Genomic DNA, 15,352 nt, shown 5'->3' on the forward strand with positions numbered 1-15,352 from the left:
TTGGCATTTGAATGATACAAGACACCAATGAAAACATATTTCACATAGTTGTTCTGCTTCTTTATCTTTCTGATAATGATTCATGATATTAAAAAAATGCCCACATCGAAGTTCCCAAGTAAAATATGCCAAGATAAGAGCTGGTTTTGAGAACACAGTGCACATTGAAAGGTACCTCTGAGTCAACTTTGATGTGGTATTTTTCTTCAGAAGCAGTAAAATTGAGATCATTTGACCCTGAGCCAACCATCAGCAGTAAATGTATGGGCTTTGTGTTGGACTGTGCAAGGAACTGTATGAAAATGAGTGCCTCGGAAATGCAGGCTGGTTTCATTTCTTGCCACCGATTAAGTGGTCTGGGCCCAGCGTGTCATGCAGTCACACTGAATTCTTCAATTGGCTAACTTTCTACGACACAAGTAAATCATTCCTTTTCATGACAGTGGAGACGAGTGTTGGTAGCATAGATACTATGGGCTTGTCCACATGTACAAAAAAGATCTTTTTTTCTCCGTTTTCCTCGGCATCGTTTCAAGAATGCGTCCACACGGATCCACTGAAAACAACCGAAAATGCTGTAGTTCATATTCCAGGCCTCTAGGTGGTGCTTGAGATTCACCAAAAACGGAGAAGAAGACACGGAGCATGAGCATTAAGCTTGTGCGCTGTAAACAAACAGACAGTAGACGGAGAAACCGAACACAACAAGAAGAAGATGGAAATGGCTAGTGCAAGGAAACCAGAATCGTTAGTGTGGACCGTTAATGAGGTCAAACTGCTGCTGCGACTCACACTCAACTACAAGGAGAGGAAGTTGCAAGAAAGGCTCAACATCTTCTGCAGCACGAACACGAGCATGCAGGCCGCCATTGTTGTTGTTGTTGTTGTGGGACATCGCTGGGTTCAGAGGTCAGAGGCAAGAGGTCGAGGGGTGGGGCGATGGCGTCATCGTTTTGGAAAGTATGCGGATTCACTATCCACATGAAAACGGGAGGGCTGCGTTTTCGGATTTCTCCACCCTGAGACTCGTTTTCAAAAAAGTGCGTTTTCAGGCGCTGCATTTTCAGGATCCGTGTGGACGGTCGGCCAAAACGATGCAATACATGTGCGTTTTCGTAAAAGAGCGTTTTCGTGTGGACGGCCTCTAAAAAAATAGTGGATGAGGCTCCTGGGTCTGAATACTGAAGCAGGTGTGGAAGTGTCCGAAATCCCGCATATTTTCCAATGGCCAGAATGGGAAAAAGAAATCTGACTGTATGTAAGCTTATGAGAAAATGAGCCTACTTCTCACTTGATGTATTATTATTTATGGTCATGGCTGTAAAGCCAAAACTTGGCACAAACTCAGACTCAGAGGTTGTAATGTTATTTGATGATAATAATAATAATAATAATAATAATAATAATAATAATAATAATAATAATAATAACAATAATGATAATAATGATAATGTAAAACACTTTTCATAGTACCCAAATTTGCCATATTTATGTTAAAGATTGTCATTTTGTGCGATTTGGCGCCCCCCACAGTTTCTCAATGCAACACCAACTACCACTGTAAGTACCACTTAAACTCTTTACAAACTGTGATGATATGCCCCAAATGGAAGACCAGATTTTCTACCTATGAAGTGAGGAAAGACAATATGGTCTTGTTCTGTCAAACATCTTCTTTTTTTGACATTTTCTCAGCATTTGTTATCATATCATGGCGAAAAAATGCTCAGGCAATTAGACAAAACAGAATTAAACAATCAGAACACACGTGGTTAAATGACTGTGCAAAACACAGAGGACGTTACTTTACAATTCTTTCACACTCTCTGTTACATTGCAAGTTCGGTGTTAATTTTTTTGATGTATGGCATGGATCTTGATGAACTGGTATCTATAATTTGAAGTGGATTTTAGATCTGGCGATCTTATTTTGTGGCTGAGATTTAAAATGTAGTGTGACACAGGGCTTTGGAGTTTGATCGTGGATTAGGCTTGATTGAATTAAAGGGGAACGTTGCGCTGTACTACATGCCACGGGCTGTTTATTTTTTCTCCACTCAAGTCTTAACAATGCGGCTGCAGTGACCCTGGGGGTAATCGGGGAATCTTGGTGTTGTTTATGTGAAAGTGAGGAGCAGCAGACAGATCAGGTCGGGGTGGATTACATCTTGATCACATCTTGATTCAAGCTGCTGATTGGTCAGCGCCACATTCCCCTACCCTTTCACTTACATTAGACACCTCTGTGTGCCTTGCAGGGGATTCCAGCTCTTACATTTAGGCTCAAAGGGGAGAAACATGTTATAAGAAGCTTTAGTTAAGTATGGAACCACATAGAGCTTCACTCCATCAGGTTTAAACTGACATGTTTCAGATTCAGCTTAGATAAGCATCAGGAGATATCACTTTCTACGATTCAGTGACATTAAAAACAACAGCATGAGTGCTGCCTGGTACAATGTATGGGTGAGAAAATTCTGGGACAAATGAGGATGCAGTGAAAAAAGCTTCAGATAGTAATACACACACAGTATTCATTTCACTCTCCATTTCAAATGATTCTGCTTTTTATCTCACTGATTATGAGTCATGCCTCAACATGCGGTGAATAACAGGCCTGTGAAGTGATTTTATATGTGCCTTACACAAAAAAGATAGGTGTGGTGTCTCCTGTGGCAGGAGCCAGGAGGCTGCCTCCTCAGCTGGGGAGGGGGGGCTCGACAAACTAGCCCTTTATTTCCAGACTAGTTTGTCTCTGGAGCTGCTATTAGTACCAAGCAGTATAGCCGGTTTGACCTGGGGCTCTGCAGCACTCGGTGAAACTCACTTGAATTTTATCCCCATTCCTCGTCAATCAATCAATCACTTTTTTTTTAAAGAGAATGTAATGAAGAAAAAGATGCTCAGGATGATTTATAATTATTACATTCATGGGGAAGTGTTTTGGTGCCATCATTTTGAACAATAAAGTTTACTGAAAATATCCTGCCTTCATTACAAATGTTTGTCAAGTGTTTCTTAAACACATTTGTGGAACTGATGTGGAGAAAAAAAGCATATCAGCCATTATGTCTATATTGGAATTTCTTTATCTCCTAATATCAGTACAGAATTATGCTTTGGCAACACATTCTATGAGGCCCATATCTATAACGCATTATAATGCATTAAGAACATCAGCTTTAATAGTACGTTGTAATGCACTTATAGAGCTGTATAATTATAGTTCCAAGCACTAAATATTCAGAATGCTTTATAAGAATAATCCTAACTCACTGTGATGCTGATGTCTATAAACACACTTATAATGTGTTATAGTGTGCCAATAGTTATAAGCAGTCAAATATTCAGAATGCTTTATAAGAATAATCCTAACTCACTGTGATGCTGATGTCTATAAACACACTTATAATGTGTTATAGTGTGCCAATAGTTATAAGCAGTCAAATATTCAGAATGCTTTATAACAATAATCATGAGACATCATAAATGACTTATAAGCTCAACTATCAATGCTTAATTTGAACTATTTCTGCATGGATAATATTGTATTAACATTCTTGTGGATCTTATATGTTATTATTATCTTAAACACAGTTATCACTATTGTAATGTTACACATACTTGATAGTTAGTTATAGACATTATAAACATGAACATCATCATAGAAAGTGTACACACACACACACACACACACACACACACACACACTGTGTTGCTATGGTAAGAATGGATTCAACAATAAGACCCTTGAATAGATTCATTCATACCTGGAGGAGTAATTCTGTACAAATCTTCATTAATAAGGTCACATACTGTGGTAATTCACATTAGTGTGAGTCTGTGCTCTCAATAAATTCTCAGACTGTCCTGATAGACTCATCTTGATTTTATAACATCTTTTTTTTCTTTTAAACTTTGTTTGAGGTGTCTCTATATTCCATGATGACTTCTCATGAGAATACATGATGTAAGGGGACACAGACTCTTGTCACCGTGTCATGTGCAAATATAATACAATAAAGATGAAAATGACAGGTAAGCAAAAGAATACACCTACGACTGGCACATCTGATAAAAACTCTGATATTCTTATTGATATTAATAGTAAATAAATGTTTAATTTGGCAGTGTGTGAATTCCATACTGCCCTTTATAATTAATCTATTTCTCTCACAGTCAAAGCTAGAACACTTGAATAAGTCAGTGTCTCTCTGTGATGCTTATGTATTTGTCTGTCAGCCAAAAGGGTATAAAGGAGACATATTCTTCTCATTTCAGGTTCATGATTTCTTTTTGGGTCAACATGTTCACATGCTTTAGTGCTCAAAAAACACTTCAGTTGTCTCATACTGTCAGTACTTCAGCGCTGTGTTCACCTTGTCTCTTTAAGGCCTTCTCTTCTGAAAATCCAGTTGGCTGTGATTGGTCAGCTCAAACTAGCCTGAGCCAGCACTGCAAACAACAACAGAGCAGCTGTGCCAAAATAAATTCTGATATGGCAAGCTAGCTGCTAGGCATAACTTATGCAAATGTGTGACATGGTGATGTGTTGGATGTCACAAAGTCACAGAATTAAAGGAGGAGCTACTGATGAGGCATTCAGTTGCATTTTTTGTGTGAGAGACGAGCTTCTGTTGGTACACAATAACATTTATAAATCATTGAAGGAAAGGATAAAAAATAAGAACCATTATATGTCTCCTTTTAATCATGCTTCACCCAAGTTAAAGGGCAACTCCACCAATGTTCAACAATAAAGTGTGTTTACAGGTCTTGGGGAGTACTACTGCATATGTGATAAAAGGCTCCATAGGAAGATCTGAGGAACCTCCAGTGATGTTACTGTGATTAAAAACCTGGTGTCTGCATTACCCACGATGCAATTTAGCCTCTGAGGCATTTTTCATATTACATGCAGCTTCCTTTGGTGCCAAAAAGACTTTATGCTGATGCAGTAGTAATCCATAAGGTTGATTATTTAGATTATTGACTTTTTTTAATACATTTTCCGGGAATTTTACCTCCCAACCTTATATTATTATCCAAGTCTTGTTTCAAAGCCTTTCAACTGTATATGTGATACTATTCATTTATTTATTAAGTGCAAAAACATATGCATAATTAGTCAGAATCAACCTTTCGTCAGAATCCAACTTTGCACTATTTCCTACTATTACTTCTATTACTACTGAAAAACTCAACATTTACTATGTATTATGTACTATGTACTGTGTATGTAATAATAAAATGTCTTTAAACTGCCAGACGACTGAAGATGAGACCTCCTCAGCATCCTCAATTGTTGTCATGGTCATTCCAGAGAGCAATATGGTTGCTTTATATGTATATTTGTACTCCTGTAACAGCTTTTGATGATATAACAATTAACCCAATAAGAGAAACACTTACTGAAGGTCAAGTTTCACACTTGAGGCAGCTGACAACCACGTCTTTAAAGATGAAGACAGATGTAGTCACTACATAAGTTGACAAGTACTACAGCTTTCCTTGAGGTATTTCTCAAGTATTGTATGTCATGTGCTGCTCTGTGATTATGTTATGTAACTTTTTGTAACCCAAAACTATATATGATGCATATGTAGCGTTACTCTGTTTATCACGTCAGCTTGATTTAAATGTAACATCCTTATAAAAACCTGTTCTTCGTGCACTTTTTGTTGCCTGAGGTTTTAGTGAACCTCCCCTCAAATCTTTCAGGATTCCTTCAGTTCAGCGCAAAGTGCGGCATTACTGCCCAATTCAGCCCCAACATGTTATCAGCCTGCCTTGTTTATTTTCATTCTCCTCCCACATTTCTGCGGTTTCTGGTGATTGGTGTTAATGGAGAAGTTGAGCAACATTGTGAAGAACTGTAGCGGCTTGTTCAAGGAAGCAAACTGTGAACCAGCTGGCCCCCGATACTGAGGATCTCAACCAAAACTAAAAGTTCAACTTTTGAGTTTCATTAGCCAACTAATAAAACTTACTCATCATCTCCTCCCCTCCATGGTGATGGAAAGTTTCACTGTCCACGGAAAAAAAACAACCAAAAAAACATCAAATGGCTCCATACAGCTCGTCTGCTGTCATCCAAGTCTCCAGAAGCCCCAAATTGAGATCCTGAATTAAATTGAGTTACCTACGCCCTTGATGTAGGGTTTTCAGGCGAGCCGTATGGAGCTTTTTGATATATTTTTGACATACTGTGGTAGTGCCCAGCTACTTCAGTTGTTTAGGGGAATGCTGCAACCCTGTTCACTTAACTCACTTTTACAGCAGCATGAAGGTGAGGAGGTAATGACTGAATTTTTGGAAAACTAACGGACACTCCCACTGACACCATACGTTTGTCAGTGGGAAAGCTTCATCGGCCAATCAAGACAAATTAATTTGAGCCAACTGGTGAGTTTAACAAGTTTTTATTAAGTTCAGCAACAACTTACGTGTAAGAAAATAAATCTAAGCGGTAACAAAAAGTAATTGATACAAAAATATCGGCCTTTTTTAGTCCATTCAGCATTCATCATTTTCACTCCACCAAAAATAAGAGCAGGTCAGAGTACACACTGAGATGCAAAGTGGGACAACTGCCTCACTTGAAAATATATTTACAGACAGAAATCAACACATTACTGCTGAGGGTCTCATCATAGTATGTTGTAACACATTTCGGAGCCCATCTGCAAATCCCTTTTGAAATAGTTCTCTTCCACGGGACAGGCGTACGGATAGTCTGTGGGGTTATAGTAAGGTGCGTATTCGGGGGCAGAGAAGCTCTCCTGCTGGCCCGGCCAACAGTGGGGCAGGCAGTAACAGTCCTGGAGGTTGCAGTGCTGATAGTGGAAGTGCTCTGAGGGGAAGCTGTGGTAGCTGGACTGCATCCTGGTGGGTGAGTCGTAGCAGGAGGACGAGGACGAGGAAAAAGAGTCCTGTGGCGAGTAGCTGTTGTGATCCACTTGGTTGCAGAACTTCAGTGACTCCGGTGAGGAGCAGGGAGCCTGGTGAGAGGAAGACATGGTGAGGATTATGTTGAGCAGGAGCTGGTGGACATCACTGTGATCCTCGTTTGAGTTTTACAATGTGAATGAATAAGGCTTATTATTCCTTTATTAAAGCTACTGAAACAACAGTGTTCTTTTGTCATATTTTATTCTATTTAGGCTCCTCATAAGTAAAAGCTGCTCCAAATGTAAAATTAAAAAAAAAGCTACACAGATATACTGCTGCAGGCTGAATTCCAGCCTCTACACAGATGTATGCTCAGGTAAAACACCTGGACCAAACCTCTACTAAAAAAAACACACAATTTAAGGTTGTCTGAGGTGATAAAAAACAGTTATTCCTGTGGGACCATAATTTCATGCATTTACAAGTTTCTTCTATTCAGCATAAGTACTGATGATCAAACGTACATTTTTAAGAAATACACCAACAGATGTTCGCCTTTAAATTAAAACAAATCAAAGCAATAATCATGGAATGATAGATTATCACGGCGAATACACAAAAAGACCCTGTAGATGATGACGGGTCATCTTTCTACTATATTTCAGCTCTAAGGGAGCTGAGGTGCACACTTCTGCAAACGCTGTCAGTGTTGAGAGGAATTCGGTCAGTTTCAGTGTTCGGAGTGTGGTCAGAAACCTTACCATCCCATAGTAGTCCGCATCAGAGGAGAGTCCATGGCACAGGGGCAGCGGCAGGGCGGCAGGTGGAGGCAGGGAGGCGCTGTAGCCGCCGCCGCCGACGCTGCTGTTGTTGCTGCTGCCGTTGTATCCGTTGCTCGGCAACATCACGTCCCCGAACTGCGGCTGGACGTCGTGATAGCTGCTCTCCTGCGCCGGGATGTTGCACGAGCCGTCCGGGCAGGGCAGCGAGGCGAAGCGCAGGTGCTGGGCTCGCGAGCCACAGCTGCTCGCGTCCGCAGGAGGAATGGCAGTAGGAGGGTCCACACAGCCTGACGGAACCCGAGACAACAGTTCCATTAAACTGATTCAAAAAGTCAATCAAGTAGAAACTCGCGGCACAAGACTGCAAGATATACATATATAGCTATACATTCATGTACATGTCGGCTGAGCAGCAGAGTGTGCACACACGTCAGCTCAGGACTTCTGTTGAGTTTCATATGAAACGTTGTTAATATTTTCCAGGCCTGATGCGTCGACATGGAGAATTATGAACTACGTGTAAGTTGAAATGTATCTTTAAGTGCGCATTTAAAAAGCTGCAGGTCAGTGACTGTGCATGTTAACAGACCGCAGGAAGATATTTAAATAAGCCTATAAGTTGAGAGTGATGTCATGACACCATCATCAGCCAACACATTTGAATGTAGCCTAGCCTTAGTTTATAAGAGCGGACCCTGCACTTTTGGAATGGAGCTGTCAATAGTTGACTAGATATACTTTTCTGACCAGCTGGTCAGTCAGGACTGACTTCCATGTGAGTATTTGGTCCTGGTTTGCGGGGTTCAGGTCAGGTCGTTGCTGTCATCAAGGACTGCAGTATGCTCTGACTTTGATTCTTTTAGATGATTCCAGCAACAACATGTCAGCTTCAGTTGTCGTTAGTGTTGAATGGCTGCATTTTGATTCACTGTGGAGTGTTTTTGTAGGTGTCAGTGTAGCTGTGAATGCTTTAGGTCAGGTGGGATTCAAATGCTGCAGCAGATCTAAAGCTTCAGATGTTTTATTCAACAGTAGACACTGGACTTGGACGCTGCTGATGTGTAGGGAGACTTACTTGGAAAAGTAGAGGCGTAAAGATCCTGAAGCTCCAAGCAAGCCTGGGATATCTGTCCACAGGAGGAAGGAAGGCGGGATTATAAGATATTCACAACATTTGGACATGAACTTGAAAGAAACATTTTTTTTCTTCTTCCGATATTTGCCATGTTCTCCTTGCAAATGTGTGTGTGTTTGTGCGCGTACGCGTGCGCTCGCGTGCGTTATGGCTTTGGGTGTTTTTTACTGGAAGGGTAGTCAGCCATTTACAGAGGCAGTTTATGACTTTACTGTGTGAGTGTTTTCCCCTCTTCTGCTCTGTGCGACAGCGGGAAAGGCAGGGTGACAGTGAGGAGGTCTGGTATGGACCATGAGGGAGGGAAAGTTACCGTTTTCACTTTTTTACTGCTGGCCTCCCGGGCTCTGTGCCTCTGCAGCAGCTCCTTGACTGTGGTCTTCACTCGGACGCCCTGGTACACCCTCGGCTTATCTGCAGCAGGCAGAGAACAGCATGTCACTCATGTTTATCAAACACCTCCATGGAGCAGACAATAGCACACACTGGATCGTGTCCACGCCACACTGCTCCTCCTAACCCCCGCCTCCCCCTCCTTCAGTTTCACTCCACAATGTGCTTTTCTCCCTCAAATACAAAAAAAACAAAAACAAAACAAAACAAAAACATGATATATGTCTCCCCAAAACTACTATCTCTCCGTGAGATGATCATGTGGTCATATTGAATGTACTTTATTGTGGTAGAAATGTCTGTAACACACATATATCGTGATCTAATAAAAAGTCACTGTATTTAAACTATGTAAGCTATAATTCTTTAAAGTGTAAAGTATTTGTCCGAATCGGCGGTGCGTAAAGCGCATTTTTAGCTGTCAGTGCGCGCTGCGGCTCCGGCTATTTTCTCCTCCATGTCCCGGCACCGGAGCCTCCGGTGCACCCGGATAGGGCTCCCTCTTTACGGCACCACACGGCTCGGCACATCCTATTGCGCCGTCAGCAGCTTCTTTCACTGCACCGTGTGTGTGATCCGCGCTGCTCAGCTACCCCCGCCCAGACCAGGAACAAAGGAAAGCGGCACGAAATGCGTTAATGTGAGTATATATTTCTGATCGCAGATGCACTAACGATAGGAAGAGTGGTGAAAATGTGAGCCTGTGTGATTCCAGAGGTTGGAAGACGTGTTAGAGTGTTTGCTACAGTTGGATCAAAGTGCTCGGGGCGACCCGCTGAAAAACGCACGAACAAAGAACAGACAAGAGTCTGTAAATCGGTCGGTAACCTCAATTTAAGACTTTTCTTAGTAATCGCGCAGAAGTTGTTCGTTTGAGCTACAGTTGTGTCGAAGAATTGACACCTCGGTGCAGTGTGTTCCGATGAAAGCAGTGCCACAACTATTCCTGACAAACTGTTCACGCTTTACGCATTTCAGCGCCGTGTTACCCGTGTCCGATCATGTTAGTAAAATTAACTCAGGCTTCAGCTCCATCAGACTGTTGATACATTGAAAACAAGGAGAACAGCTTATAATTCAACTAAAAGGAACGCTATAGCGCGTATACAATCACTGGCCGTGTTTTATTCCTATAGCTGCAGCCTGATTGAGAAGCCGCGGAAAAGAACGCCTCGCAGAGTTGCACGTAATTTAAGCCTAAAGGCGTAATTTAATGCACTCAGGAGTGGCGAGCTGTTTGGAAAAATGCGATTTGATAAGGTGAAGAAGCATGGGCTGCGAAACCTCATCTGATAAATATTCATACGGCTAAATGCTACTTCATGATTTGTCTTAAATGTGGCAAATAGTGGGCCAAAATCACTCAGCAGACACATCCCACTCTAACACGGTTACTCCTAACGTCCTGTTACGCACAAGCAGCCCGGGCACAGAGGCTCCGACTGAAATGTCGCTTTGTAGTTATTAATCCTTCGCAGTAAAATGCAGGTTATAATCTATATGTCCGTGTGTTAACAGAGAGACGTGATAGAAATGAAACATATGATTAATCCCTACATGTCGATGAAGCCGTTTAAGACTAAACCGACTCCTGATCCACACTTCCACTTGAAGACAGGTGGCATAAAGTACAACGATTTATCCCCTGAAGTTTAATTTGACTGTTGGTCAGCTCACACATTATTTCAATTTGTTATAAAATGCACAGCTTGAGGAAAATCCTCCTCATTCTGCACGTGGCTCCTGTGTGTGTTTACAATTTTGTCACTAAACATTTCCAATTTTTTTTCTCTCTTTTCTCTCAAACAGGATACAAATGCAACAAAATCATTTTCCAGATGAAAATCCAATGTGAAACTCACCAGACATGATGGGCAGAGATGAAGAGAGGCTCCCTGGAGAAGACCTGTGGGACTCCACAACGTCCTTTTCTGCCTAAGCAAAATGGCCAAGAACGAAATTTGTTCAAAAGTCTCCAAAAATCTCGACACAAAAGTCTTACAGCAGAGTCACAGCATACAACAATATTGTAATATAGCTGGGGACATATTAGTTTGAGATTTTCTCCCTCCATGCCTACTATTTAAAACCCCTAGAACTCAATGATTTGACAATGATTTGATTGCGCGTTACTTTCAATTTGAATATTCAGAGGCAACTGAATTATATCGATTTTTCAATAAAAATCACTACATATGGACATTGTATAAGCTCCACTTTAATGTAATATAACATAATTTCACACTTTGACCGAAAAGAAATCATACTTTTATTAATTTTATCCTCCTTTTGCAATATCTGAGCATCACACCCCCTCATTAAGCACTACAGCATTGGGTGCTTCTTGTGCGCAACTTAAACACCGAAATCCACTTTACATCAGCGGCCACGCGTGTACTGCGGCCACTCTACATGCAGACAATGTATCCAAACATATTTTTAAGCTTTATTTCAGGAAAAAACATAAAATAGTGAGACAGAAGTGGGCGTGGCAAAGGGCAGCAGCCATCTTTGCCATCGCAGGCCTCCAGCTCACACTAGCAAGTGCTCAGAGCGCACTCACCTGCCGAGGGCTGCAGGTGAACACCCAGCAGCACTGAGCGCGTTTAGTATTTCATGATATTTATTCTTAATGACCGAAAACAGAGGCTACATTTAATCCAGAATAATGAAAATCTTGACAGTTCTCAACAGTTTGACAGCCTCTTCTCTTATTTAGATGTAACTTCTTCATTTATCTCCAAACCGCTTCCATCCAAATGGATCCTCAGGTGACTCAGGTCAAAACGCAGTGTTATTAGTGTTGAACATGATTTATAGAAAGTTGCATTCAGAACTGTGCTGGCTGTCTGGTGCCACCACGCAGCAGCAGCAGCATCTCCACGGCAGCCTGAGCAACACTGCTGCGATAAACACCGAACTCTTTGCAGAGAGCGGTCACAGCACGTCATGAGTAACTACATTATTAAAAGTAACAGCAAAATGTAGACATGTTGAGTGAAGTGTGTCCCGTTGAGCCAGCTGTAAACACCTGGAGCAACTCTCAAACTGCTCATTGAACATTAGTCATTAAATATGATTATTAATGCAATGATCACGGCTGTTGTAATCATTTTGACTGCAGCCATATGATTATTGTTAAGTGCTGCAGTGGTAGTGCTCGGAATGATATAATAAATAATTAATTCACAAAGAACATTTAAGGTTAGAGTTTAGTGTCATATGTTTGTGTTTGATATATTTGTTTATTTAATTTATTTAAAAAATCCTCCTTTTGTCATCTCAAGCACTTCTCATAAAGTTCCCTCTCCACTTCTTCACAGACATAAGACTTCTTCGTCCCTGTCCTCTGGCGTCTCAGTCCATTCATAGATTTTCTCCGTCGTGCTGCGGCGCTGCAGCGCCTCTTCCTCTGCTGCAGCAGCGGTGCGAGGGCTCCACCTAGTGGTCAGAAGTCACAACTGCCTCCCAGCTGTCCCGCCCTCACTTTGTGTGTACCAACCACTGTTGCCCATAATTAAGTTATTGCTTGTTTGTTACATTTCATATTCATTTTTTGGGATGTGATGTGTTGTAGACACACGCACGCACACACACACACACACACAAATATATCCATATGTACAGTATAAAGCCTTTTCAATCAGTTCACCTCGGCTGATTTCAAGGCAGAATTCATGGAATTCTTTCAAAAGAGCAGCACTGGGATGAGTTTCTCACTTAAAACTATGTTGTATAATTCAACCCTATATTTACCACATGGCATCCAATGGGGTGAACTGAGGTATTCTCATAAAAATGAATTTAAAAAAAGTTTAAAAAAAAAAAGGTTAGGAGCTTTAGAGCAGGGTGGGCTGGGGCTAGCTGGTTAGCATGCTAACTTAAGTCCATACCTTACACAGATGTCATAATGTCAGCATGTTGTTCACGTTCTGTTGATCAATTTAGTATTTTTTTTAATGTTTTCAACTAAAATTCATACATGTTGCACCATTAATTACACTGTTTATAATTACACTGTTTATAGTTATATTTATTAATGTATATACAAGTCTATTTCTATTTCCATTTACCCTTATCACTGTTTGTAGTTCAACTGAACTGTTGTTTGGCTGCTGTGACACACACATTTTCCCTGTTTGCAGGACTAATAAAGGAATTCTGATTCTGATGAATGCTTAACACACACTTTTATATTGATTTGTATCATCAACCTTTAACCCATGAAAACCGATGTGTAACTGACACAACACACTGCACCTCACTTTAGTGAAAAGTACTGAACATGTTGACTCACTTCACCAGACATTGTTAAAAGAGTTTGACGGGAGCCTTTAGGTCTTACTGTTTGCTCTACGTCTTTTGTCTTCAGGCAGATTTACTCGTTTTTTTGCAGCCAAGTCAGAGTTGTTTACATTATTATTTGCATTATTTAACACAAAATAAATCCTTACATGAATTTCCCGACACAATAAAGAAAGAAATAGTGTGTTATAACCCATTCACAAAGTGTTATTATGCTGAAAGTGAAGCGTTGTGGACCCCCTGCAGGGAGCACTAGCATCAGACTTTGAGGCTCTAATCATTTTATTGTTGACTTAATTATACACACCTCGGCCATGTTGTACCAAGTCATAGCCTATATATATGTCCTTTAAAAAGGATTTCATGTCCTGAAGCTTTGTTGTCTGCTCTACCTCCCTCATCAACACCACAGGTTGATGCTCCAAATGCCATGATATCTGACAGCATGTAAATGAAGAAATTGTATTTTGGTAAGGGAGGTGTTCTTATAATATTTGTTCATATAACACACAGTGACCCTGCAAATGTCAATGCTCAGACGATGTACAGGTCTCTTCAGAATCAGTAGGTTTGGTAAAGTTTGCTTTCGTCCTACGGGAGAAGTTGGAACAATTCAATCATTCATCTGTGACTCTTAGTTATGAACTTCTAACTGATAACTTCTCTGCGTGGTTTTCATAAATTCTCAAGCACAGCCCAGAGTGTTAAAGTGCTCCAGCTTACTCAGGCTACCCTCACTACAATCGCACATGAATACAGTTGGGCTAACTGAGACAATGCAATTCAAAGACTATGCAGCGGCTCCAGTGGGCACAAACATTTAAATCCGCCACGTTTAGAATAGACGAAAACAACACATTTACACAGCGTGGAGTTAGCATAAAGAGTCTGTAAAAGGGAGACACTTATGGAGTCCATTTTCACTCAGATATCTTGAGGCCAGTGGGACCTCTTTGAAAATAACCATGCTAGTTTTTGCCTCGCCAAACTGTTGCCCAATGTCACCTTCACATGTAAGCAAAGTCATCATTCGCCTCCCGTTCACTTCCTTTCTATGCATGCAAAGGGGGGAAAACACCATTCATATCAGGTAGCGAAGCAAATGGGCATCTTGGACTGGTGTAGAGTTCATCCCTGGTGAGCTTTCTGTCACAGTCGTAGTCAGTTCTGTGTGCCTCACATTCTGTCCTGCCAACACACAGCACCAGCAGGTGATTTGCATTCACATATGTGTGAGCATGACCTAACTCTGGAGTGTTATTTAGCCCTTTTCCCATGAAGATAACTTGATATGGTTGCTACCAACTGTCACCTGAGCTTGTTTAGTTTCACATGATGCCACCGCCTTCAACTTAGCTTAAAATGAGTTGGCCACAGCAACTCAAAGACAGCACTGTTGACCAGGTATGAGTTGATCTGACCCTGAGAGTCTGTAACTCTAAGACTGAGGGTTATAGACTACGATGCTGGGACCAGGGGTGGGGCTCGCAGCAGGAAATGGATGTGGTGTGTGACTTCAGGCATGCTGACACAACCCAGAATAAATGTTAGCCAAGTACATTTCTGCAAAACCACAGATAACTTCCAACTGTTCCTACCTTCTTTTCTATTTCTCTCTCGTCACAACACCATGCTTATGCTCTGGTTGGATTTAAGATAAAAAACCACTTGGTTTGGGTGTGCAAAACATCATGGTTTGACTTAAAATACCTGCTCTGGCTGCCACGATTATGGATGGAGATGGACCTCCTTCCCAGTGAAAAGAGTCGCTTTTGCAGCCACAATAACAGATGTCCTAAATAATGTCACAGTGTTGTGACTTGAACAGCTGTGTTGGTTGTAATAACAC

General features: G+C 41.2%; 1 protein-coding gene across 1 annotated transcript; it reads right to left on the reverse strand.

The window, feature by feature from the left end:
• Positions 1-6,406: 6,406 nt before the first annotated feature.
• Positions 6,407-11,082, reverse strand: linc.pou2af1 (lnc RNA pou2af1). Its single transcript, XM_030440608.1, has 5 exons — positions 11,061-11,082; positions 9,119-9,219; positions 8,749-8,800; positions 7,653-7,960; positions 6,407-7,001 (listed from the first exon to the last, which is right to left on the reverse strand). Exons 1-5 carry the CDS (start codon positions 11,065-11,067, stop codon positions 6,651-6,653), a joined length of 819 nt encoding a protein of 272 aa, XP_030296468.1. The 5' UTR covers positions 11,068-11,082; the 3' UTR covers positions 6,407-6,650.
• Between the last annotated feature and the right edge of the window lie 4,270 nt (positions 11,083-15,352).

Source organism: Sparus aurata, chromosome 2, assembly GCF_900880675.1.
Source record: "Sparus aurata chromosome 2, fSpaAur1.1, whole genome shotgun sequence".
In the NCBI taxonomy this organism is placed as follows: Eukaryota; Metazoa; Chordata; class Actinopteri; order Spariformes; family Sparidae; genus Sparus; species Sparus aurata.